This window comes from Cygnus atratus, chromosome 1 (genome assembly GCF_013377495.2).
Source record: "Cygnus atratus isolate AKBS03 ecotype Queensland, Australia chromosome 1, CAtr_DNAZoo_HiC_assembly, whole genome shotgun sequence".
Lineage (NCBI taxonomy): Eukaryota > Metazoa > Chordata > Aves > Anseriformes > Anatidae > Cygnus > Cygnus atratus.
The window spans coordinates 143,945,680-143,969,526 of record NC_066362.1 but is presented as its reverse complement, the minus strand read 5'-3'; the positions used below and the strand labels follow the sequence as shown (position 1 = coordinate 143,969,526).

The window sequence follows — 23,847 nt, the reverse complement described above, 5'->3', positions numbered from 1 at the left end:
ATCTGCACAGACAACCAGTAGTGAAGAAAGCAACATCCACACCACGTATTAAGAAGAAATATAAAGAAAAAGGGGAGCCATAAGGCTTGCATATTCGGGGTTTTGACAATAATTTCACAGTGCTTCAGGGATTTGGCAATAATTTCACAGGCCACTGGGTTGTTGTAGGTGGTGCCAGGATGTCTAAACCATCCAATTCCATTATCAAATCGGGTACCATCCATATCATAATCAACTGTATCCCTTCATTCCTGCCAAATGTTTGTCTAGTCTGTTCTGAAGACCTGCAAATACTGGAAGCACCAGTCCTACTGACCTCTCTGACCCAGTGGTTGACTGCTTTTCTTTTAATCTAGTTTTTCCTCATTCTTACCCTGCTACTACTTCTATCACAGACTTGGAAAAAAAAAAAAAAAAAAGATTAGTTTCTTTCTCTTTGTGGCAGCCTTTCATGTAGCCGAAGATTGGCATGTTCACATATCCCTGCATTTGTTCATCACCCTGTACGTGTACAGCTGATATTTCTGTTCAAATGCAATACTGCACACTCTTGCCTCTGAAGCATTGCACTTTTCTCAGACCTACTACCTCTTCAATTTGTCAAGATCAATTTTAATCCTAACCTTCTTTTTCAGCATGCTTGAAATTCTCCCTCACTTGCTATTCGCTTCAAGTTTAACAAGTGTGCTCTTTCTCACCATCACGCTTCTCATTGAAAACACCCAATACTGGACTCAAAAGAGACTATTCCAGAATCTACTATGTACATCCCTTCAACTGTGAAATACTGTCTCACTACACCTTACCACCAACCTTATTTCAGCTGTCATACTTTTCTAATATGATTATGAAAACGCCATGTAAAACTGTACCAGAAACAATACAACAAAGTCTAGACATACATATAACTACTACTGCTCTACTAGCCATGCCTGTTACCTTGTCCTAATGGAAATCAGACTGATTTGACAATTTAGAATTAACACAAGCTCGTTGCTATTTACTGCAGTGTTTTTGGCATGGCACTTCGCATGGTTTGTTCATAGCTTGCCAGGACGTTTATTTATTTATTTATTTTGCTGAGAACCAACATTATGTTGATGGCTGTGTAACTCTTTCCCATTTGAAAAGAATGGCATCAGATTTTTCTAGTTGACTCCACTCCACCTCCACAAGATTTTACAGATAACCACTAATTGCTCCTGGATTTTCAACACTTCTCTAACCTGTGTGACACTTTTAAAGCCACTTTTGTGCTTTTTTCTAAAGACACATCTTTAAAATCACTTTTCTGGATTTGAACCATCTATCTTAACACATTCCTTCCCTATTGAAAGTTGAGGTCCTGCTCCCCTGACACCTTCTTCCCTTTTTTTCCTGTATCTGCACACTCCCTCACTGGCTTGTGCATCCTCCCTCGATGGCTTAATGATCTGTGCATGTGGAAATCCTCATTTTGATGCATGTGATACACTCCTTTGCTTTATTTCATACAATCTACTTATGCTAAATTTTAACTGTGTAACTAGCACTGTTAGAAGAATAAAGACTTCATGAAATTGTCATTCTGTCCCTCTACTACAACCGTACAGAAAAACTCTGTGAAAGGTATCCAGAGGTTCCTGAAGACAGGCTGCATGAACAGCTCTCTAAAACCTTCACAGGTTTTCTTGTATCTACCTTCAGACAACTGTTCTTCTCTTCACTCAGAATTATAACTACTGATACTGCTCATATATCACTTGCGACTAAAGTACACTAAAACCTACGTACACAGAGAAATATGTTGGCTATATAGAGACAGTACAGTTTTAAGGCATCTGATATAGATCAAGTAGAATGGCGTGAATCTCTCTCTCTCATTTCAGTTTAGCCTCTAGTGGGAGAAAGTCATTACCAGTCGGGAAATGTTGGCAGAGTACTAGCAGAGGACTTGCTACTGACTGGAATAACACGGAGACAGAAAGTATTTCATTAAGTGATGTAAGAAGGTATTTTAAGGAAAACAAGGTGATCCTTTTGGAACTATATATGAACACTGCATTTATTCTTTCCCACATTAAAGACCATTCCTCCAAAGTATAACAGCAGCACAATCATCTCTGGCTTATAAAATTAAAATTTGTTATCTGACTCCTCTAACTACATTTCAGCTGGTGTTATTCATAAGGACAGTGTTGTACTGTAGCAGTAACCAGAATAAGTTTAAGATTTGCTCTGACACAGCAGAAGAAAACAGTTATAGTGCAGGCAGAATATAATTTTAATTCATAGTTGAGAGATAACATGAGAGGAAGAAGAAAACATAGCCAAGTAAGTAAAAAACATATACATACACAATATAAAAATGTCTTTTGAATTTTAGCAACATACTTTATTCTTTCAGTTGACTATCTGTTTCTCCCAATATACTGTCTACCTATTCCTACTGTAATTAACTCACTAAAAAAACCAATAAAAGTTATTTTATTTTTCTAATTTCTAGCATTTTCTAATTTCTAGCAGATACATAACATTCTACGGCCTAAAGTCTTTCAAACAGATCTTTCACCTTGCCCAATCCTTACCTTAACACTTTTTGATGCTCCAGTCTCTTTTCCCTCCTTAACAGGTTGACATGGGCGCACCACTTCTCCTGAATCCTTGGACTTCTGTGCCATTAAAAATGCATTCTTCTGCTGCAATAAAATGTAACAATGAATTATATTTCACTTGTTAACTATAAAGGAAGAAGGTACCTGTAAGAAGAAACCTTACCTGTAAATCGTCTAACTGAGCTTGCATGGTTCTTGCTCGATCTTCTAACATCTTGTTCTGTGCGTTCGCGTCACTTAACTGAAAGAATCAAAAAACGTTCAAATAGCTGTAGATTCAAAACTCACTTTTTGACTTAACCGTCACATTGAAATCATTTGATGTGATTGCTAAATGATTAAAAGTTCAATTTTTTTTCTTCTCAGCATGGACAGTGATAGAAACAAAATCACTGTCCACTTCCTCAACAAATCACGGGATGGCCGAGGTGGGAAGGGACCTCTGGAGACCATCTGGTCCAAACATCTTGTTTAAACAGGGCCACCCAGAGCAGCCTGCCCAGGACCCCGTCCAGGCAGCTTGTGAAGATCTTCAAGGACGGGGACTCCTCAACCTCTCCAGGCAACCTCTGCCTGGATAAATAAAATAGTCGTGGCTCTTTGTTGACTTGCGGCCCAACCTTTCCACTTACAGGGGAAGAATAAGCACAATACCTCTTTAGGTATATAGGCACTACGTATTTGATTACTTCTCATAAAGAAGTGACACACAAAATGCAGTGCATGTTTCAAGAATGGTCTAATGGCCTTGGAAATAGAGAGGGTGAAAGTTTTCTTCTCTAAAGAATGACACTGTTACTGACCATGCTCTGTGAGAAAAGAATACGAGGCAAACTACAACCTCCATTTAAATACAAGTAACGTACTCTATGGATACAACAAACATCCCGATCATCATGTAAGTCCTCTATGAATACTTCAGTTTGCACAAAAGAGAAAGACAAAGATTTTACTGAGACTAGGGAGCAGATGATTTTCATCATACTCAAGAGCATCAGAACCACAATTCACTGAAGGAGCAATGGTCAAAAGAGTTTACGTAGCAATTTGCTTGTCAGCATTTAGGTCAGATTTAAGTCAAGTGAGAAGAAAACTAACTCTGTATTATTGTGAAGCACTGTCTCAGCGTGTCTCCAAGAACAGAGAAAATATTCCTTAATTAACACTTTTAAAAATAACTGAAGATACTGAGTAATCATGGAATTAGAAATACACATACTACTTTTTATTTAATAGAATCAGCAGAGCAATTCAGCACAGGGTGGCTTCTATTATAAAATACTTTATCTCTATCCAATCTCAGTTTGCTTCAGAGGATATGGTTAGTCTTTCCTAAAATCAGCTGTTGCTACAGGGTCAGAGGACTAACTCTAATTTCTTTAATACTGGAAAAGATCTGAGAGACTAAATTTCACGTGCTAGAAAATGAAGCAGAAAGTAATTACAACCATTCACACAATTCTTGTCTTACAGAAACAAAATCAGCAATTTTGCAAACAACTTGTTCAAACGTTTAAAATAGTTGACTGTAACTTGTAAAGCTACTAATAACAGGAAATAATTCATCTTGCCTGTTTTCTTAGGGAGTCATCCTCTTCCATCACACAGTTAAATGATGACTTCAGTTTACTATTTTCCTCAGTCACTTGTCTCAAGGTCTCTCTCATTTGGTTCATTTCTTTCTCATGTTGCTATAGAAATACCAAATGTTAAAGCATGATTAACAAGAGTGTATTTTAGAAATAATTCTCAACTAAGTTCCATTTTACTGTTAAAATAATAGGACAAACTTCCAAAGATCAAATTTGTAATTCTGCATGGTCCAATCTGCACATGCAACCAGTAGTGAAGAAAGCAACATCCACACCACGTATTAAGAAGAAATATAAAGAAAATGGGAGCCATGGTGTACAGCCTATGGATCTTATTTTTTTCCAGAAAATACCTAGATCTTCTCAATTGTACATTCCCCAGTTAAGTCACATGTGGGACAGAACTGTGAATGAAAACAAATGTCAAAGCTTTTGTTTACACTTAGCTTTTTATCTTAGCATCCATTTTAACCACAAATATGCTCAATTCTCTCGTTCTTGAATCTTTCAAATATTCTAACCATTCACTGCTGATAGTTAAGACGCTTTAGTTCACCTGTACTTAAACACCTGTCCTGCAATGTCCAGGAATGTATCCAATACTTGTTACATTTCATTGAATTGGAAAAAAAAACCCTTGTGAAACTCAACATAGTTATCTTTTAATATAATATTTTATATTATAATATAATTTAATGATATAACTTAATACCAGTACATACCATTAAATTATAAGCAAAAACAGACAAAAAACAGCAACAAAGGAAAACTGAAATGACAATTACTTGTAACAGTCAAAAACCTGTGCGTCTTGAAAAAGAAACCAAGGAATGTGTCTTTTTTCCCCCCCTCACTGGAAATTTGTAATATAATTAAATATATGCCAGCACATTCTGAAAAAAACACAACACTGAGGCTTTCAAGCTGAGTATAAAACAAATGTTTTCAGAAAATAACGTTCCTTTTCTCAGAAACTGTGAGAATCTTCTACGTGAAAAGAGCGCTTTGTTCAGAAGTGCTGTCTTTTGCGCTAAGAATTCAACCATCCACTACATTTTCTTAAGCCTCGCTTTCAGACTGTTATCATGCTGCAAAAAGGACTTTAGTGGTAAATATAGAAACGATCTCATCGACAAAAAAATGCTACAGATAGGCTCCAAGCAGAGTGCTCAACTACTTCCATTGAAAAGGCCAAACCTTTAGAGTTAACCAAGCCTAGGAAAAGCTTGCTCAGCTTGGGATGGAGCAGGAGCAAGGTGGCTTGAAACTGACCATAAACTTTCAAAACAGTCAGGGACAGCAGAATTACAAGTGAAAGGTTTTACAAGAAATAATGTGAATGAAGATTCTCAGTTTCTCCAAACTACATTACACAATGCTTTATAAGGCTTGCATATTCAGGGTTTTGACAATAATTTCACAGTGCTTCAGGGATTTGGCAATAACTTCACAGGCCACTGGGTTGTTGTAGGTGGTGCCAGGATGTCTAAACCATCCAATTCCATTATCAAATCGGTTACCATCCATATCATAATCAACTGTATCCCTTCATCCTGCCAAATGTTTGTCTAGTCTGTTCTGAAGACCTGCAAATACTGGAAGCACCAGTCCTACTGACCTCTCTGACCCAGTGGTTGACTGCTTTTCTTTTAATCTAGGTTTTCCTCATTCTTACCCTGCTACTACTTCTATCACAGACTTGGAAAAAAAAAAAAGATTAGTTTCTTTCTCTTTGTGGCAGCCTTTCACGTAGCCGAAGATTGGCATGTTCACATATCCCTGCATTTGTTCATCACCCTGTACGTGTACAGCTGATATTTCTGTTCAAATGCAATACTGCACACTCTTGCCTCTGAAGCATTGCACTTTTCTCAGACCTACTACCTCTTCAATTTGTCAAGATCAATTTTAATCCTAACCTTCTTTTTCAGCATGCTTGAAATTCTCCCTCACTTGCTATTCGCTTCAAGTTTAACAAGTGTGCTCTTTCTCACCATCACGCTTCTCATTGAAAACACCCAATACTGGACTCAAAAGAGACTATTCCAGAATCTACTATGTACATCCCTTCAACTGTGAAATACTGTCTCACTACACCTTACCACCAACCTTATTTCAGCTGTCATACTTTTCTAATATGATTATGAAAACGCCATGTAAAACTGTACCAGAAACAATACAACAAAGTCTAGACACACATATAACTACTACTCCTCTACTAGCCATGCCTGTTACCTTGTCCTAATGGAAATCAGACTGATTTGACAATTTAGGATTAACACAAGCTCGTTGCTATTTACTGCAGTGTTTTTGGCATGGCACTTCGCATGGTTTGTTCATAGCTTGCCAGGACATTTATTTATTTAATTTATTTTGCTGAGAACCAACATTATGTTAATGGCTGTGTAACTCTTTCCCATTTGAAAAGAATAGCATCAGATTTTTCTAGTTGACTCCACTCCACCTCCACAAGATTTTACAGATAACCACTAATTGCTCCTGGATTTTCAACACTTCTCTAACCTGTGTGACACTTTTAAAGCCACTTTTGTGCTTTTTTCTAAAGACACATCTTTAAAATCACTTTTCCGGATTTGAACCATCTATCTTAACACATTCCTTCCCTATTGAAAGTTGAGGTCCTGCTCCCCTGACACCTTCCTCCCTTTTTTTCCTGTATCTGCACACTCCCTCACTGGCTTGTGCATCCTCCCTCAATGGCTTAATGATCTGTGCATGTGGAAATCCTCATTTTGATGCATGCGATACACTCCTTTGCTTTATTTCATACAATCTACTTATGCTAAATTTTAACTGTGTAACTAGCACTGTTAGAAGAATAAAGACTTCATGAAATTGTCATTCTGTCCCTCTACTACAACCGTACAGAAAAACTCTGTGAAAGGTATCCAGAGGTTCCTGAAGACAGGCTGCATGAACAGCTCTCTAAAACCTTCACAGGTTTTCTTGTATCTACCTTCAGACAACTGTTCTTCTCTTCACTCAGAATTATAACTACTGATACTGCTCATATATCACTTGCGACTAAAGTACACTAAAACCTACGTACACAGAGAAATATGTTGGCTATATAGAGACAGTACAGTTTTAAGGCATCTGATATAGATCAAGTAGAATGGCGTGAATCTCTCTCTCTCATTTCAGTTTAGCCTCTAGCGGGAGAAAGTCATTACCAGTCGGGAAATGTTGGCAGAGTACTAGCAGAGGACTTGCTACTGACTGGAATAACACGGAGACAGAAAGTATTTCATTAAGTGATGTAAGAAGGTATTTTAAGGAAAACAAGGTGATCCTTTTGGAACTATATATGAACACTGCATTTATTCTTTCCCACATTAAAGACCATTCCTCCAAAGTATAACAGCAGCACAATCATCTCTGGCTTATAAAATTAAAATTTGTTATCTGACTCCTCTAACTACATTTCAGCTGGTGTTATTCATAAGGACAGTGTTGTACTGTAGCAGTAACCAGAATAAGTTTAAGATTTGCTCTGACACAGCAGAAGAAAACAGTTATAGTGCAGGCAGAATTTTAATTCATAGTTGAGAGATAACATGAGAGGAAGAAGAAAACATAGCCAAGTAAGTAAAAAACATATACATATACAATATAAAAATGTCTTTTGAATTTTAGCAACATACTTTATTCTTTCAGTTGACTATCTGTTTCTCCCAATATAGTGTCTACCTATTCCTACTGTAATTAACTCACTAAAAAAAACCAATAAAAGTTATTTTATTTTTCTAATTTCTAGCATTTTCTAATTTCTAGCAGATACATAACATTCTACTGCCTAAAGTCTTTCAAACAGATCTTTCACCTTGCCCAGTCCTTACCTTAACACTTTTTGATGCTCCAGTCTCTTTTCCCTTCTTAACAGGTTGACATGGGCGCACCACTTCTCCTGAATCCTTGGACTTCTGTGCCATTAAAAATGCATTCTTCTGCTGCAATAAAATGTAACAATGAATTATATTTCACTTGTTAACTATAAAGGAAGAAGGTACCTGTAAGAAGAAACCTTACCTGTAAATTGTCTAACTGAGCTTGCATGGTTCTTGCTCGATCTTCTAACATCTTGTTCTGTGCGTTCGCGTCACTTAACTGAAAGAATCAAAAAACGTTCAAATGGCTGTAGATTCAAAACTCACTTTTTGACTTAACCGTCACATTGAAATCATTTGATGTGATTGCTAAATGATTAAAAGTTCAATTTTTTTTCTTCTCAGCATGGACAGTGATAGAAACAAAATCACTGTCCACTTCCTCAACAAATCACGGGATGGCCGAGGTGGGAAGGGACCTCTGGAGACCATCTGGTCCAAACATCTTGTTTAAACAGGGCCACCCAGAGCAGCCTGCCCAGGACCCCGTCCAGGCAGCTTGTGAAGATCTTCAAGGACGGGGACTCCTCAACCTCTCCAGGCAACCTCTGCCTGGATAAATAAAATAGTCGTGGCTCTTTGTTGACTTGCGGCCCAACCTTTCCGCTTACAGGGGAAGAATAAGCACAATACCTCTTTAGGTATATAGGCACTACGTATTTGATTACTTCTCATAAAGAAGTGACACACAAAATGCAGTGCATGTTTCAAGAATGGTCTAATGGCCTTGGAAATAGAGAGGGTGAAAGTTTTCTTCTCTAAAGAATGACACTGTTACTGACCATGCTCTGTGAGAAAAGAATACGAGGCAAACTACAACCTCCATTTAAATACAAGTAACGTACTCTATGGATACAACAAACATCCCGATCACCATGTAAGTCCTCTATGAATACTTCAGTTTGCACAAAAGAGAAAGACAAAGATTTTACTGAGACTAGGGAGCAGATGATTTTCATCATACTCAAGAGCATCAGAACCACAATTCACTGAAGGAGCAATGGTCAAAAGAGTTTACGTAGCAATTTGCTTGTCAGCATTTAGGTCAGATTTAAGTCAAGTGAGAAGAAAACTAACTCTGTATTATTGTGAAGCACTGTCTCAGCGTGTCTTCAAGAACAGAGAAAATATTCCTTAATTAACACTTTTAAAAATAACTGAAGATACTGAGTAATCATGGAATTAGAAATACACATACTACTTTTTATTTAATAGAATCAGCAGAGCAATTCAGCACAGGGTGGCTTCTATTATAAAATACTTTATCTCTATCCAATCTCAGTTTGCTTCACAGGATATGGTTAGTCTTTCCTAAAATCAGCTGTTGCTACAGGGTCAGAGGACTAACTCTAATTTCTTTAATACTGGAAAAGATCTGAGAGACTAAATTTCACGTGCTAGAAAATGAAGCAGAAAGTAATTACAACCATTCACACAATTCTTGTCTTACAGAAACAAAATCAGCAATTTTGCAAACAATTTGTTCAAACGTTTAAAATAGTTGACTGTAACTTGTAAAGCTACTAATAACAGGAAATAATTCATCTTGCCTGTTTTCTTAGGGAGTCATCCTCTTCCATCACACAGTTAAATGATGACTTCAGTTTACTATTTTCCTCAGTCACTTGTCTCAAGGTCTCTCTCATTTGGTTCATTTCTTTCTCATGTTGCTATAGAAATACCAAATGTTAAAGCATGATTAACAAGAGTGTATTTTAGAAATAATTCTCAACTAAGTTCCATTTTACTGTTAAAATAATAGGACAAACTTCCAAAGATCAAATTTGTAATTCTGCATGGTCCAATCTGCACATGCAACCAGTAGTGAAGAAAGCAACATCCACACCACGTATTAAGAAGAAATATAAAGAAAATGGGAGCCATGGTGTACAGCCTATGGATCTTATTTTTTTCCAGAAAATACCTAGATCTTCTCAATTGTACATTCCCCAGTTAAGTCACATGTGGGACAGAACTGTGAATGAAAACAAATGTCAAAGCTTTTGTTTACACTTAGCTTTTTATCTTAGCATCCATTTTAACCACAAATATGCTCAATTCTCTCGTTCTTGAATCTTTCAAATATTCTAACCATTCACTGCTGATAGTTAAGACGCTTTAGTTCACCTGTACTTAAACACCTGTCCTGCAATGTCCAGGAATGTATCCAATACTTGTTACATTTCATTGAATTGGAAAAAAAAAACCCTTGTGAAACTCAACATAGTTATCTTTTAATATAATATTTTATATTATAATATAATTTAATGATATAACTTAATACCAGTACATACCATTAAATTATAAGCAAAAACAGACAAAAAACAGCAACAAAGGAAAACTGAAATGACAATTACTTGTAACAGTCAAAAACCTGTGCGTCTTGAAAAAGAAACCAAGGAATGTGTCTTTTTTCCCCCCCTCACTGGAAATTTGTAATATAATTAAATATATGCCAGCACATTCTGAAAAAAACACAACACTGAGGCTTTCAAGCTGAGTATAAAACAAATGTTTTCAGAAAATAACGTTCCTTTTCTCAGAAACTGTGAGAATCTTCTACGTGAAAAGAGCGCTTTGTTCAGAAGTGCTGTCTTTTGCGCTAAGAATTCAACCATCCACTACATTTTCTTAAGCCTCGCTCTCAGACTGTTATCATGCTGCAAAAAGGACTTTAGTGGTAAATATAGAAACGATCTCATCGACAAAGAAAAATGCTACAGATAGGCTCCAAGCAGAGTGCTCAACTACTTCCATTGAAAAGGCCAAACCTTTAGAGTTAACCAAGCCTAGGAAAAGCTTGCTCAGCTTGGGATGGAGCAGGAGCAAGGTGGCTTGAAACTGACCATAAACTTTCAAAACAGTCAGGGACAGCAGAATAACAAGTGAAAGGTTTTGCGAGAAAAAATTTGAATGAAGATTCTCAGTTTCTCCAAACTACATTACACAATGCTTTATAAGGCTTGCATAACTATAAAGGAAGAAGGTACCTGCAAGAAGAAACCTTACCTGTAAATTGTCTAACTGAGCTTGCATGGTTCTTGCTCGATCTTCTAACATCTTGTTCTGTTCGTTCGCGCCACTTAACTGAAAGAATCAAAAAACGTTCAAATAGCTGTAGATTCAAAACTCACTTTTTGACTTAACCGTCACATTGAAATCATTTGATGTGATTGCTAAATGATTAAAAGTTCAATTTTTTTTCTTCTCAGCATGGACAGTGATAGAAACAAAATCACTGTCCACTTCCTCAACAAATCACGGGATGGCCGAGGTGGGAAGGGACCTCTGGAGACCATCTGGTCCAAACATCTTGTTTAAACAGGGCCACCCAGAGCAGCCTGCCCAGGACCCCGGTCCAGGCAGCTTGTGAAGATCTTCAAGGACAGGGACTCCTCAACCTCTCCAGGCAACCTCTGCCTGGATAAATAAAATAGTCGTGGCTCTTTGTTGACTTGCGGCCCAACCTTTCCGCTTACAGGGGAAGAATAAGCACAATACCTCTTTAGGTATATAGGCACTACGTATTTGATTACTTCTCATAAAGAAGTGACACACAAAATGCAGTGCATGTTTCAAGAATGGTCTAATGGCCTTGGAAATACAGAGGGTGAAAGTTTTCTTCTCTAAAGAATGACACTGTTACTGACCATGCTCTGTGAGAAAAGAATACGAGGCAAACTACAACCTCCATTTAAATACAAGTAACGTACTCTATGGATACAACAAACATCCCGATCACCATGTAAGTCCTCTATGAATACTTCAGTTTGCACAAAAGAGAAAGACAAAGATTTTACTGAGACTAGGGAGCAGATGATTTTCATCATACTCAAGAGCATCAGAACCGCAATTCACTGAAGGAGCAATGGTCAAAAGAGTTTACGTAGCAATTTGCTTGTCAGCATTTAGGTCAGATTTAAGTCAAGTGAGAAGAAAACTTTAACTCTGTATTATTGTGAAGCACTGTCTCAGCGTGTCTTCAAGAACAGAGAAAATATTCCTTAATTAACACTTTTAAAAATAACTGAAGATACTGAGTAATCATGGAATTAGAAATACACATACTACTTTTTATTTAATAGAATCAGCAGAGCAATTCAGCACAGGGTGGCTTCTATTATAAAATACTTTATCTCTATCCAATCTCAGTTTGCTTCACAGGATATGGTTAGTCTTTCCTAAAATCAGCTGTTGCTACAGGGTCAGAGGACTAACTCTAATTTCTTTAATACTGGAAAAGATCTGAGAGACTAAATTTCACGTGCTAGAAAATGAAGCAGAAAGTAATTACAACCATTCTCACAATTCTTGTCTTACAGAAACAAAATCAGCAATTTTGCAAACAACTTGTTCAAACGTTTAAAATAGTTGACTGTAACTTGTAAAGCTACTAATAACAGGAAATAATTCATCTTGCCTGTTTTCTTAGGGCGTCATCCTCTTCCATCACACAGTTAAATGATGACTTCAGTTTACTATTTTCCTCAGTCACTCGTCTCAAGGTTTCTCTCATTTGGTTCATTTCTGTCTCATGTTGCTATAGAAATACCAAATGTTAAAGCATGATTAACAAGAGTGTATTTTAGAAATAATTCTCAACTAAGTTCCCTTTTACTGTTAAAATAATAGGACAAACTTCCAAAGATCAAATTTGTAATTCTGCATGGTCCAATCTGCACATGCAACCAGTAGTGAAGAAAGCAACATCCACACCACGTATTAAGAAGAAATATAAAGAAAATGGGAGCCATGGTGTACAGCCTATGGATCTTATTTTTTTCCAGAAAATACCTAGATCTTCTCAATTGTACATTCCCCAGTTAAGTCACATGTGGGACAGAACTGTGAATGAAAACAAATGTCAAAGCTTTTGTTTACACTTAGCTTTTTATCTTAGCATCCATTTTAACCACAAATATGCCCAATTCTCTCGTTCTTGAATCTTTCAAATATTCTAACCATTCACTGCTGATAGTTAAGACGCTTTAGTTCACCTGTACTTAAACACCTGTCCTGCAATGTCCAGAAATGTATCCAATACTTGTTACATTTCATTGAATTGGAAAAAAAAACCCTTGTGAAACTCAACATAGTTATCTTTTAATATAATATTTTATAATATAATTTAATGATATATCTTAATACCAGTACATACCATTAAATTATAAGCAAAAACAGACAAAAAACAGCAACAAAGGAAAACTGAAATGACAATTACTTGTAACAGTCAAAAATCTGTGCGTCTTGAAAAAGAAACCAAGGAATGTGTCTTTTTTCCCCCCCTCACTGGAAATTTGTAATATAATTAAATATATGCCAGCACATTCTGAAAAAAACACAACACTGAGGCTTTCAAGCTGAGTATAAAACAAATGTTTTCAGAAAATAACGTTCCTTTTCTCAGAAACTGTGAGAATCTTCTACGTGAAAAGAGCGCTTTGTTCAGAAGTGCTGTTTTTTGCGCTAAGAATTCAACCATCCACTACATTTTCTTAAGCCTCGCTCTCAGACTGTTATCATGCTGCAAAAAGGACTTTAGTGGTAAATATAGAAACGATCTCATCGACAAAGAAAAATGCTACAGATAGGCTCCAAGCAGAGTGCTCAACTACTTCCATTGAAAAGGCCAAACCTTTAGAGTTAACCAAGCCTAGGAAAAGCTTGCTCAGCTTGGGATGGAGCAGGAGCAAGGTGGCTTGAAACTGACCATAAACTTTCAAAACAGTCAGGGACAGCAGAATTACAAGTGAAAGGTTTTGCGAGAAAAAATTTGAATGAAGATTCTCAGTTTCTCCAAACTACATTACACAATGCTTTATAAGGCTTGCATAACTATAAAGGAAGAAGGTACCTGTAAGAAGAAACCTTACCTGTAAATTGTCTAACTGAGCTTGCATGGTTCTTGCTCGATCTTCTAACATCTTGTTCTGTGCGTTCGCGCCACTTAACTGAAAGAATCAAAAAACGTTCAAATAGCTGTAGATTCAAAACTCACTTTTTGACTTAACCGTCACATTGAAATCATTTGATGTGATTGCTAAATGATTAAAAGTTCAATTTTTTTTCTTCTCAGCATGGACAGTGATAGAAACAAAATCACTGTCCACTTCCTCAACAAATCACGGGATGGCCGAGGTGGGAAGGGACCTCTGGAGACCATCTGGTCCAAACATCTTGTTTAAACAGGGCCACCCAGAGCAGCCTGCCCAGGACCCCGTCCAGGCAGCTTGTGAAGATCTTCAAGGACGGGGACTCCTCAACCTCTCCAGGCAACCTCTGCCTGGATAAATAAAATAGTCGTGGCTCTTTGTTGACTTGCGGCCCAACCTTTCCGCTTACAGGGGAAGAATAAGCACAATACCTCTTTAGGTATATAGGCACTACGTATTTGATTACTTCTCATAAAGAAGTGACACACAAAATGCAGTGCATGTTTCAAGAATGGTCTAATGGCCTTGGAAATAGAGAGGGTGAAAGTTTTCTTCTCTAAAGAATGACACTGTTACTGACCATGCTCTGTGAGAAAAGAATACGAGGCAAACTACAACCTCCATTTAAATACAAGTAACGTACTCTATGGATACAACAAACATCCCGATCACCATGTAAGTCCTCTATGAATACTTCAGTTTGCACAAAAGAGAAAGACAAAGATTTTACTGAGACTAGGGAGCAGATGATTTTCATCATACTCAAGAGCATCAGAACCGCAATTCACTGAAGGAGCAATGGTCAAAAGAGTTTACGTAGCAATTTGCTTGTCAGCATTTAGGTCAGATTTAAGTCAAGTGAGAAGAAAACTTAACTCTGTATTATTGTGAAGCACTGTCTCAGCGTGTCTTCAAGAACAGAGAAAATATTCCTTTAATTAACGCTTTTAAAAATAACTGAAGATACTGAGTAATCATGGAATTAGAAATACACATACTACTTTTTATTTAATAGAATCAGCAGAGCAATTCAGCACAGGGTGGCTTCTATTATAAAATACTTTATCTCTATCCAATCTCAGTTTGCTTCACAGGATATGGTTAGTCTTTCCTAAAATCAGCTGTTGCTACAGGGTCAGAGGACTAACTCTAATTTCTTTAATACTGGAAAAGATCTGAGAGACTAAATTTCACGTGCTAGAAAATGAAGCAGAAAGTAATTACAACCATTCTCACAATTCTTGTCTTACAGAAACAAAATCAGCAATTTTGCAAACAACTTGTTCAAACGTTTAAAATAGTTGACTGTAACTTGTAAAGCTACTAATAACAGGAAATAATCCATCTTGCCTGTTTTCTTAGGGAGTCATCCTCTTCCATCACACAGTTAAATGATGACTTCAGTTTACTATTTTCCTCAGTCACTCGTCTCAAGGTTTCTCTCATTTGGTTCATTTCTGTCTCATGTTGCTATAGAAATACCAAATGTTAAAGCATGATTAACAAGAGTGTATTTTAGAAATAATTCTCAACTAAGTTCCCTTTTACTGTTAAAATAATAGGACAAACTTCCAAAGATCAAATTTGTAATTCTGCATGGTCCAATCTGCACAGACAACCAGTAGTGAAGAAAGCAACATCCACACCACATATTAAGAAGAAATATAAAGAAAAAGGGGAGCCATAAGGCTTGCATATTCAGGGTTTTGACAATAATTTCACAGTGCTTCAGGGACTTGGCAATAATTTCACAGGCCACTGGGTTGTTGTAGGTGGTGCCAGGATGTCTAAACCATCCAATTCCATTATCAAATCGGGTACCATCCATATCATAATCAACTGTATCCCTTCATCCTGCCAAATGTTTGTCTAGTCTGTTCTGAAGACCTGCAAATACTGGAAGCACCAGTCCTACTGACCTCTCTGACCCAGTGGTTGACTGCTTTTCTTTTAATCTAGGTTTTCCTCATTCTTACCCTGCTACTACTTCTATCACAGACTTGGAAAAAAAAAAAAGATTAGTTTCTTTCTCTTTGTGGCAGCCTTTCATGTAGCCGAAGATTGGCATGTTCACATATCCCTGCATTTGTTCATCACCCTGTACGTGTACAGCTGATATTTCTGTTCAAATGCAATACTGCACACTCTTGCCTCTGAAGCATTGCACTTTTCTCAGACCTACTACCTCTTCAATTTGTCAAGATCAATTTTAATCCTAACCTTCTTTTTCAGCATGCTTGAAATTCTCCCTCACTTGCTATTCGCTTCAAGTTTAACAAGTGTGCTCTTTCTCACCATCACGCTTCTCATTGAAAACACCCAATACTGGACTCAAAAGAGACTATTCCAGAATCTACTATGTACATCCCTTCAACTGTGAAATACTGTCTCACTACACCTTACCACCAACCTTATTTCAGCTGTCATACTTTTCTAATATGATTATGAAAACGCCATGTAAAACTGTACCAGAAACAATACAACAAAGTCTAGACATACATATAACTACTACTGCTCTACTAGCCATGCCTGTTACCTTGTCCTAATGGAAATCAGACTGATTTGACAATTTAGGATTAACACAAGCTCGTTGCTATTTACTGCAGTGTTTTTGGCATGGCACTTCGCATGGTTTGTTCATAGCTTGCCAGGACATTTATTTATTTATTTATTTTGCTGAGAACCAACATTATGTTGATGGCTGTGTAACTCCTTCCCATTTGAAAAGAATAGCATCAGATTTTTCTAGTTGACTCCACTCCACCTCCACAAGATTTTACAGATAACCACTAATTGCTCCTGGATTTTCAACACTTCTCTAACCTGTGTGACACTTTTAAAGCCACTTTTGTGCTTTTTTCTAAAGACACATCTTTAAAATCACTTTTCCGGATTTGAACCATCTATCTTAACACATTCCTTCCCTATTGAAAGTTGAGGTCCTGCTCCCCTGACACCTTCCTCCCTTTTTTTCCTGTATCTGCACACTCCCTCAATGGCTTGTGGGAAAGGTTTATCTGCACACCTCAAAGAAATTTGTTTTCTGATCTTATGGTTTAGACGCAGAGTACATATATTTAAGCACTTCTCTTGGCAACCTTCACGATAATAACCAAAACGTTTTACAAGAGCTACATTCAATACCAAGTCCCTGCAAGAATAGTGTCAATAATTACCTCCTTACACCAAAATCATACCATTTCATTTCTTGCCACAGCCCCCACATTCAGTTGAACTTTGAGTGTTTTTTTTTTCCAGAAATACTCTTCGCAAGTTATTATGTCATAAAATCTCAATGTTTTTTAAAGCTTTCCCAAGAAAATCTACTTCAGAAAGAGCTGATGCAAACATAATCATTCAAGTTACATACAACTAGAGATTCATCAGTTTTTTTCTCTAATAAAAGTCATATAATTTTTGCAGATTTAGAAACAAATTATCTTAATTTCCAGATTTTAACAGGAAAATGTACCTACACATCCCACAATTAAATGCACCATTTTGAACTGGATACCACACCAAACACCCTAACAACAGTTTGGTACTTTTTATTCTCAGTCTTTCATTTTGGGGTTTCTAACACTTTAAAGAAATAAGCATTATATCCAGCAAACATCTGATGACTTAAGAAAACTACAAGCAAGTTAAAATGTATGGGGAGCAATAAGAATCATTAAATAAGTTATTGTACCTTTTTTATAATTCCAAATCTTGCCTGAACTTCTTCCTCAGAACGTTTTATTTCAGCCAAAGCTGCTTCACGTCTGTAAAGCAATGTTTCTCGCTGAACTAGAAAACATTCTAGTCTCTGAAGTTCCAGTGCATATTGCTCCCGTGCTGAACGCTCTCTCTATACCAAGGAAAAAAAATGTTGAAATGGCTTCAAAACACATGAAATTATCGATTTATAGTGAACTAGAATTCTTTCCTCCGCAGATATGCTTAGGTTTTGTTTTTAATTGTAGTGTTACACAATAGCTGACTAATTAAAAGTATCCTAATGGCCATCTACATTCAGCTTCCTCACATGCTAACACAAACTACTTTGATTTGTGGCAGGACTACTTGGCCTTCCAAAATACAAAATTCAACTCTGCATGGCTGTTCAAGTAATAGCTTAGACAATTAAAAGTAGGATTTTGCTTCCAAAACTTTTGAATAATGCTATTATCTGTAAGACAAAAAATAGTCCAGTGCCCTAAACACTAGATTACTATACTGTTTCTTCAGTTAGTGGGAAGCACCCCCAGGAAAGTGATGAGAAAAAAGATACACACAATTGTTTTGATCTCGTATGGTACAAAATACAGTCCCAGCAGGAAATCTAGCAGAAACACAGAAGCTGTTACAGAATAAAACCAATGCAGGCTTGGGAACTCTTCAGTTAGTGGCCCAAGCCTGCTGGTAGATAAACTATTGGGAGTCATCAGCTGCAGAAAAGGAAAGGCAGAAGGGATGGTCTTCACAGAAGGTCAAGAGGGCAAGCACTCTTGAATGCCCAGAGTGAAGAGAATAGTTTCAGGTGCTGTCAGGAGAAGCAGTGGTTGCAGATGTTTCTCTCCATGCCCACACTGCATCACAAAACACAACTCTTGGAGTAATAGCACTGTGTTCAAACTCCCTGAAGCAGAGCAAATATCTGATCTGATCTAACCACTGCCCAAGTCAGACCATCATCATCAAATCAGTGAACTAATTTAGGGGAAGAGGTGGATGATGACAGTGATATAGCTAGTAATTTCTGAATTCTCTGTCAAAAGTGAGAATCTTTGTAACATTACTGAACATTACAAAATGTCTGAGGCCATTACAGTTCCTACCTGGAGCTCCTGATAGGTGACATGCAATTCGTTATAAACCTGACTGATGTGAGGCAGTATTAGGCCTTGCCTATTGAATTCTTGAGCTTCAGTTCCACTCTCAGTCTTCCCTACCAAACCACCAGTAATATTCTGTTCACCATTTTCTTGTGCACTTTCATCCAAACAGGATGGTAAGGTGTTATCTACAGAGAAAGAACACACTTTACATTAAAAATATCGTCTTAAATAAATAAAGACTGCTGATCCAAAACAGTGAACACATATTTTAAGCATTTACAGTGACCAGTATAGAGCAAGAGATATTGAAATGAAAAAGTAATCTCCTAAAGAATTAAGGAGAAATGCTCAAAGTTTTGTTCCATGACTTTTTTTGACTCAATCTATGCAGAGACTGAAACATGACGTAGCCAAAGTTTCCTTTTTGTTATGGCTTCAGGAAAGTGATTAACTGCTGACTAGACCCTGACCTAAGCCAATTAGGCCAGTCAATTGATTTAAGCTAACTGAATGGGACTTAAACTACTGGACGTGGCATGAGAGATTGCTAGACAAAGAATCACAAAATGGTTTGGGTTGAAAGGGACCTTAACCACCACCCAGTTCCAACTCCCCTGCCATGGGCAGGGACACCTCCCACCAGACCAGGTTGCTCAAAGCCCCACCCAGCCTGGCCTTAAACACTTCCAGGGATGGGGCATCCACAGCTTCTCTGAGCAACCTATGCCAGTGCCTCACCATCCTCTGAGTCAAGTATTTCTTCTGTATGCCTAATCTAAACCTACCCTCTTACAGTTTAAAGCCATTCCCCTAGATTTCACAAACAGTTAAATAACCAAAATTGTCAGATAACTGAAGGGAAGTATTGGGATCTTCTAGGGGATGAAATGTTGCAAGCCCAACTGCATGCTGGTACCACATAAGGCAAAGATTACTTAGGTGATGATAGCAGAAATAGAAATTTGGGTACAAAAAAATATCAGAAACATCCGGACATGATCCTGGGCAACTGTGTCTAGGATGCTTGAGCAGTTTGGACAAGATGACCTCTTGAGGTCCCTTTCAATCTCAACCTTTCTGTGATTCTGTGAAAACTCAGGGCAATGGGGAAAAAGTAGTTAAGGATAGGTTGTTGATGGCAGGCAACTGGGGAAGAGAAAAGAAGGGCAGACAACCAGAAGCAGCATCAAGAAAAAGGAAAAAGGTTAACAGATAAGAAATGATGTAATCAGGGCTAAGGGGTGGTACACCACCACAAGAGGCAGTCCTATGGTTTATGGCCCAAGAAAAATTACACTAATTAACATAATATGCACAAATTTACATATCTAAACAATATGCAGAAGTTTGGTGCACAAAGGTATTTTGTATGAAGCAGAAGTCCTGTTCAGTATCTGTCTCAGAGGCTTAACTTACCGACTGAGTTGAAAGCCAGGTATCCAGAGTTTTTGGAAGCCTGATACGCAAGTGAGATGTCTGAAGTATTGCCTAAACAAAGTGAAAAGATTTGGTTTTCTATCAAACAGGATGGGAAAGTCAAATGGTTTTCTAGTCCTTTAGGGAAAACATTTCTAATGTCATGTAGTCAACAAGAATAAAATGCCGAAGTCTCTACAATATTCTTCCCTTCCCACATATTTAAAGTTTGCACATCACTTCTCAGAATGACAGTAATTATATTGAAAAAAAGACATCTCAAGCCTGCAATACATGAACATTGCCTGTGCTGGAATCTGGCTCTTCAGCTGACTGCATGTGTGCTATCGCCTCATCAGCTGATTGAGCTGGTTCTTCTTTAGTTGTAGACACTATATCAGTAGAGCTGGTAACATCATTCTCCTGAGACTAATAAGGAGTAAAGCAATAAAAAAAATAAGCAAGAAGGAGCCTAATATTCAAACCACTTTAAGTCAGGACAGTAAGGACAGTCATAACGAAGAACTTTTCCCCCCCCGCAGTGCTATCAGTTTCTTTAACTGCAACAGCAGTACTGAAGATGCCACGAAATAGGCACCATATTAAGTTCCCTGACTCCCACTCCGCTACAGTCCTTCTAATGCTTCAGAACTGCTCATTACTCCGTTCAACGGATATTTTCAGGAAACTCTGGACAAAAACAAGCTGTGCATCTACGCAACTATGCCTCCTAGAGTCAACACAGGTGGCAACAAATTCTACTGAAATTAAGGTGGGTTCAATCTGGAAACAACTAGAAACCAGGAGCCCACACTAGATGAAATTAAAGATGGCCACCTCAATTCGCATTAAAAAAAGTAAAAGTTGTAAACAGCTAGGGAAAAAAAATTGTTATTGGAAGCTTTCTGACAGTTTTCTTAATTTCTTTCCTGACGCTTACCACACATTGGACACTTAACTTTACAAGAGACCCAAGTACCTCTGAAGCAGCATGCTTCCACAAAGATGCAATTTCTCTTTGAAATCTCTCTGAAATCAATTAATTCTTGCATACATGTTCAGAGGGATATTACTAGCCAAAGCTGTTTATATTAGGTAAACAGCTGCACCTCCTTTCTCTCCCCGAGAAACTTCAGATCTGAACCTCAGTTCCAGTGTCAAAGACTTGAGGCACAGTCAGAGGAGTCAAATATCTTTTCCCCTAATACATGTTTTATTCCTCACAAAGCGAAAAGTATCAAGTCTTACGAGTGTGAAAATACTTCTACAAATTCAATGACAAAAAGTTTTATAGAGATTTAGTTCATACTTTAGTGTTTTCAATTTTAACTTCTGTCTGAGAGTCTTCTGGATTATCACCCTTAGTATTACCACTAACACCAGACACAGATGGAGAAGGAACCATCAGAGTTTCTCCTTTAGCCTTCTCCTCAGGAGTTGTTTTCTTTTCCCGAGCAGTAACACATTCTCTTTCAGTTTTCAAGTCAGTTTTGCCTGTGATGTCTCCTGCAAAGAATAAAAATTAATAGAAAAGAGCTGGTAAGGCAGCTGACTACTGAGGTAATTTTGGGCAACTATGTTATCAAATAACACCGTGATACACGGGACAACAAAGTACGACTTCAAGAACTTTTCAAATAGCATCATTATTGAAAGAGTGGAAGGGTAATTCCACTCAGGGTGGCTAAAGAATTGTCATTTTGCAATACCTGGTTTTCTATTGCTATCAGAGAGTTTCCATGCAACGATGAGAAGTTCAAAACTTGCAACTGCCACTACTACTGGCTTCCTTCAACATTTACTTATACTTCTGATAGCCCAATATCTACCACCTCTTTCTAGCACACAGAAACACACATCCTCAAAAAACAGGCCTCCTTTGTTACAGTACCTATCCAGATACCCACTTATGCAACACTAAAGTTAGAGGCACTTCCAAAATAACCATTAGCATGAAAGCAAGCAAATTCTGTCTTCTGCACTTGTATTATTATTATTATTAGGGTTAGTTGGCTGTCTGTCTCCACTTCCATGCCCACTTTCAAGGGAATTCAGCAAGTATTCTTCTAAGGCTAAAACTTTCCATAAGAGACACAGCTACACTGATTCACAGTCTGCTCCAGTCGTGGCAGCACTTTCAAACATTTGCAGTGAATTAATGGTAGCTGGTCACCTTCACGATGTTTAGACTTTCCTGAGTTATCTGAACAACAGCTCACCCCTTCTCTCCACCCGCAGCCAGTTTTCAATACTTAAACTGACAAATGACATCTGATTTACAGACTTATAATACCTGTTAATGCAGCTAGCTACTTAAAAAAAAACAAACCAGCTTATTCATTTATATTATAGAATCATCTGGCAATCAATTGCATAAATGTTTGATATTTATTTTTAAAACTCGTTATAATTGCATTGAGTATGTCTGGACCTCCTAAACATTCTAAAGGAACAAAGCATATTAAAGGAAAGGTTAAATCTCTATGTTAAAAGTATATTTTAACTGATTATTGTATTTCTAAACTGAACAGAAATACATTTAATAGAAACTTACAAAATTGTGTGTTGTACTTTGCACAATATTTGAAACTCAGTATTTATTACCTGTTTCCACACACATACCTGTATTTTGAAATGCATCAGTTCCAGAACAATTAATGGTCTTGTCTTCTATTCCTAGACCTCTTCCACCTCCAGTAAATTCTGACTTTGAATAATCAAAACATTTGGATAAAGACATAGCTGTCTTTTCTAGTAAGCTGTCTATGTCATCTGCAGAATATATAAAATAACAATAATTATATTTTGCATTTGAGAAGCTGACATTGAGAAATCATCAAGGACTTATTAGAAATGCTTGTCACGTAGTCACGTATATTACAGGAATCAAAAAATGCTGAAATGATCTGACAAATGAATAAAGAATGGTAATAGCTCAAACCAATGGAGTATTATCTAGTTTTCAGACCAAATCTGTCTTTCTGAAGTTTCACAGCTTGCCTTCATATACTAATTTATCTGTAAGCGAAGTCTAATAATACATTGTTTTTCCCTTCTGTCCATATGCAGTAGCAACACGCATTTCCCAAGAAACCCAAAGACATTCTAAATTTTAGATATATATCTTTATTTAAAGTCAAATGTATGCAATATGAGAAGGACTACTACCAACTACTTCAAGCGAGACTTAAACACAGAAAGGCCAGGAGACATTTCCTCAAGCATTCTTTGTGTTCTTCATGCAGTAGTTAATATTCCCAAGCTGGCTGCTAAATATCACAAACCCCCGTTCAAGAGTGTCTACTTATTCAAAATGAAAAAATAAAAGTACTTAAAATAAACTTAGGAATAATACAGTTTTAGTGTGCATTTATCCCGAAAAAGACATCCAAGCACCATTGTTTGGTATTACCATCGTATATTTTGGAGCCTTCACCTTGATATTTCTTTTGCGTTGGTCCTGAAAGGTTATCGTACAAGAAAGCACAAAGACGTTTAGCATAACCAGGATTTTCAGTGACAATGTATGTCACGACTTGCTTATTTAGCAGCTAAAATGCCTTGTTACAGAACTCTTATTACAA

At 37.3% G+C, this 23,847-nt stretch overlaps 1 protein-coding gene across 1 annotated transcript in view; it reads right to left on the bottom strand.

Moving 5' to 3' along the window:
* Positions 1-20,369, bottom strand: part of CCDC138 (coiled-coil domain containing 138) — a 48,986-nt gene extending 28,617 nt beyond the window's left edge. The window contains exons 1-9 of the mRNA XM_050708337.1: positions 20,264-20,369; positions 18,848-19,032; positions 17,719-17,877; positions 15,378-15,497; positions 13,968-14,045; positions 12,515-12,634; positions 11,104-11,181; positions 9,645-9,764; positions 8,237-8,314 (exon numbers count right to left, since the gene is read on the bottom strand). Coding sequence (XP_050564294.1) covers positions 8,237-8,314; positions 9,645-9,764; positions 11,104-11,181; positions 12,515-12,634; positions 13,968-14,045; positions 15,378-15,482 — 579 coding nt within the window. The 5' untranslated portion in view covers positions 15,483-15,497; positions 17,719-17,877; positions 18,848-19,032; positions 20,264-20,369. The remainder of the gene's footprint in view (positions 1-8,236; positions 8,315-9,644; positions 9,765-11,103; positions 11,182-12,514; positions 12,635-13,967; positions 14,046-15,377; positions 15,498-17,718; positions 17,878-18,847; positions 19,033-20,263) is intronic.
* Positions 20,370-23,847: the final 3,478 nt, after the last annotated feature.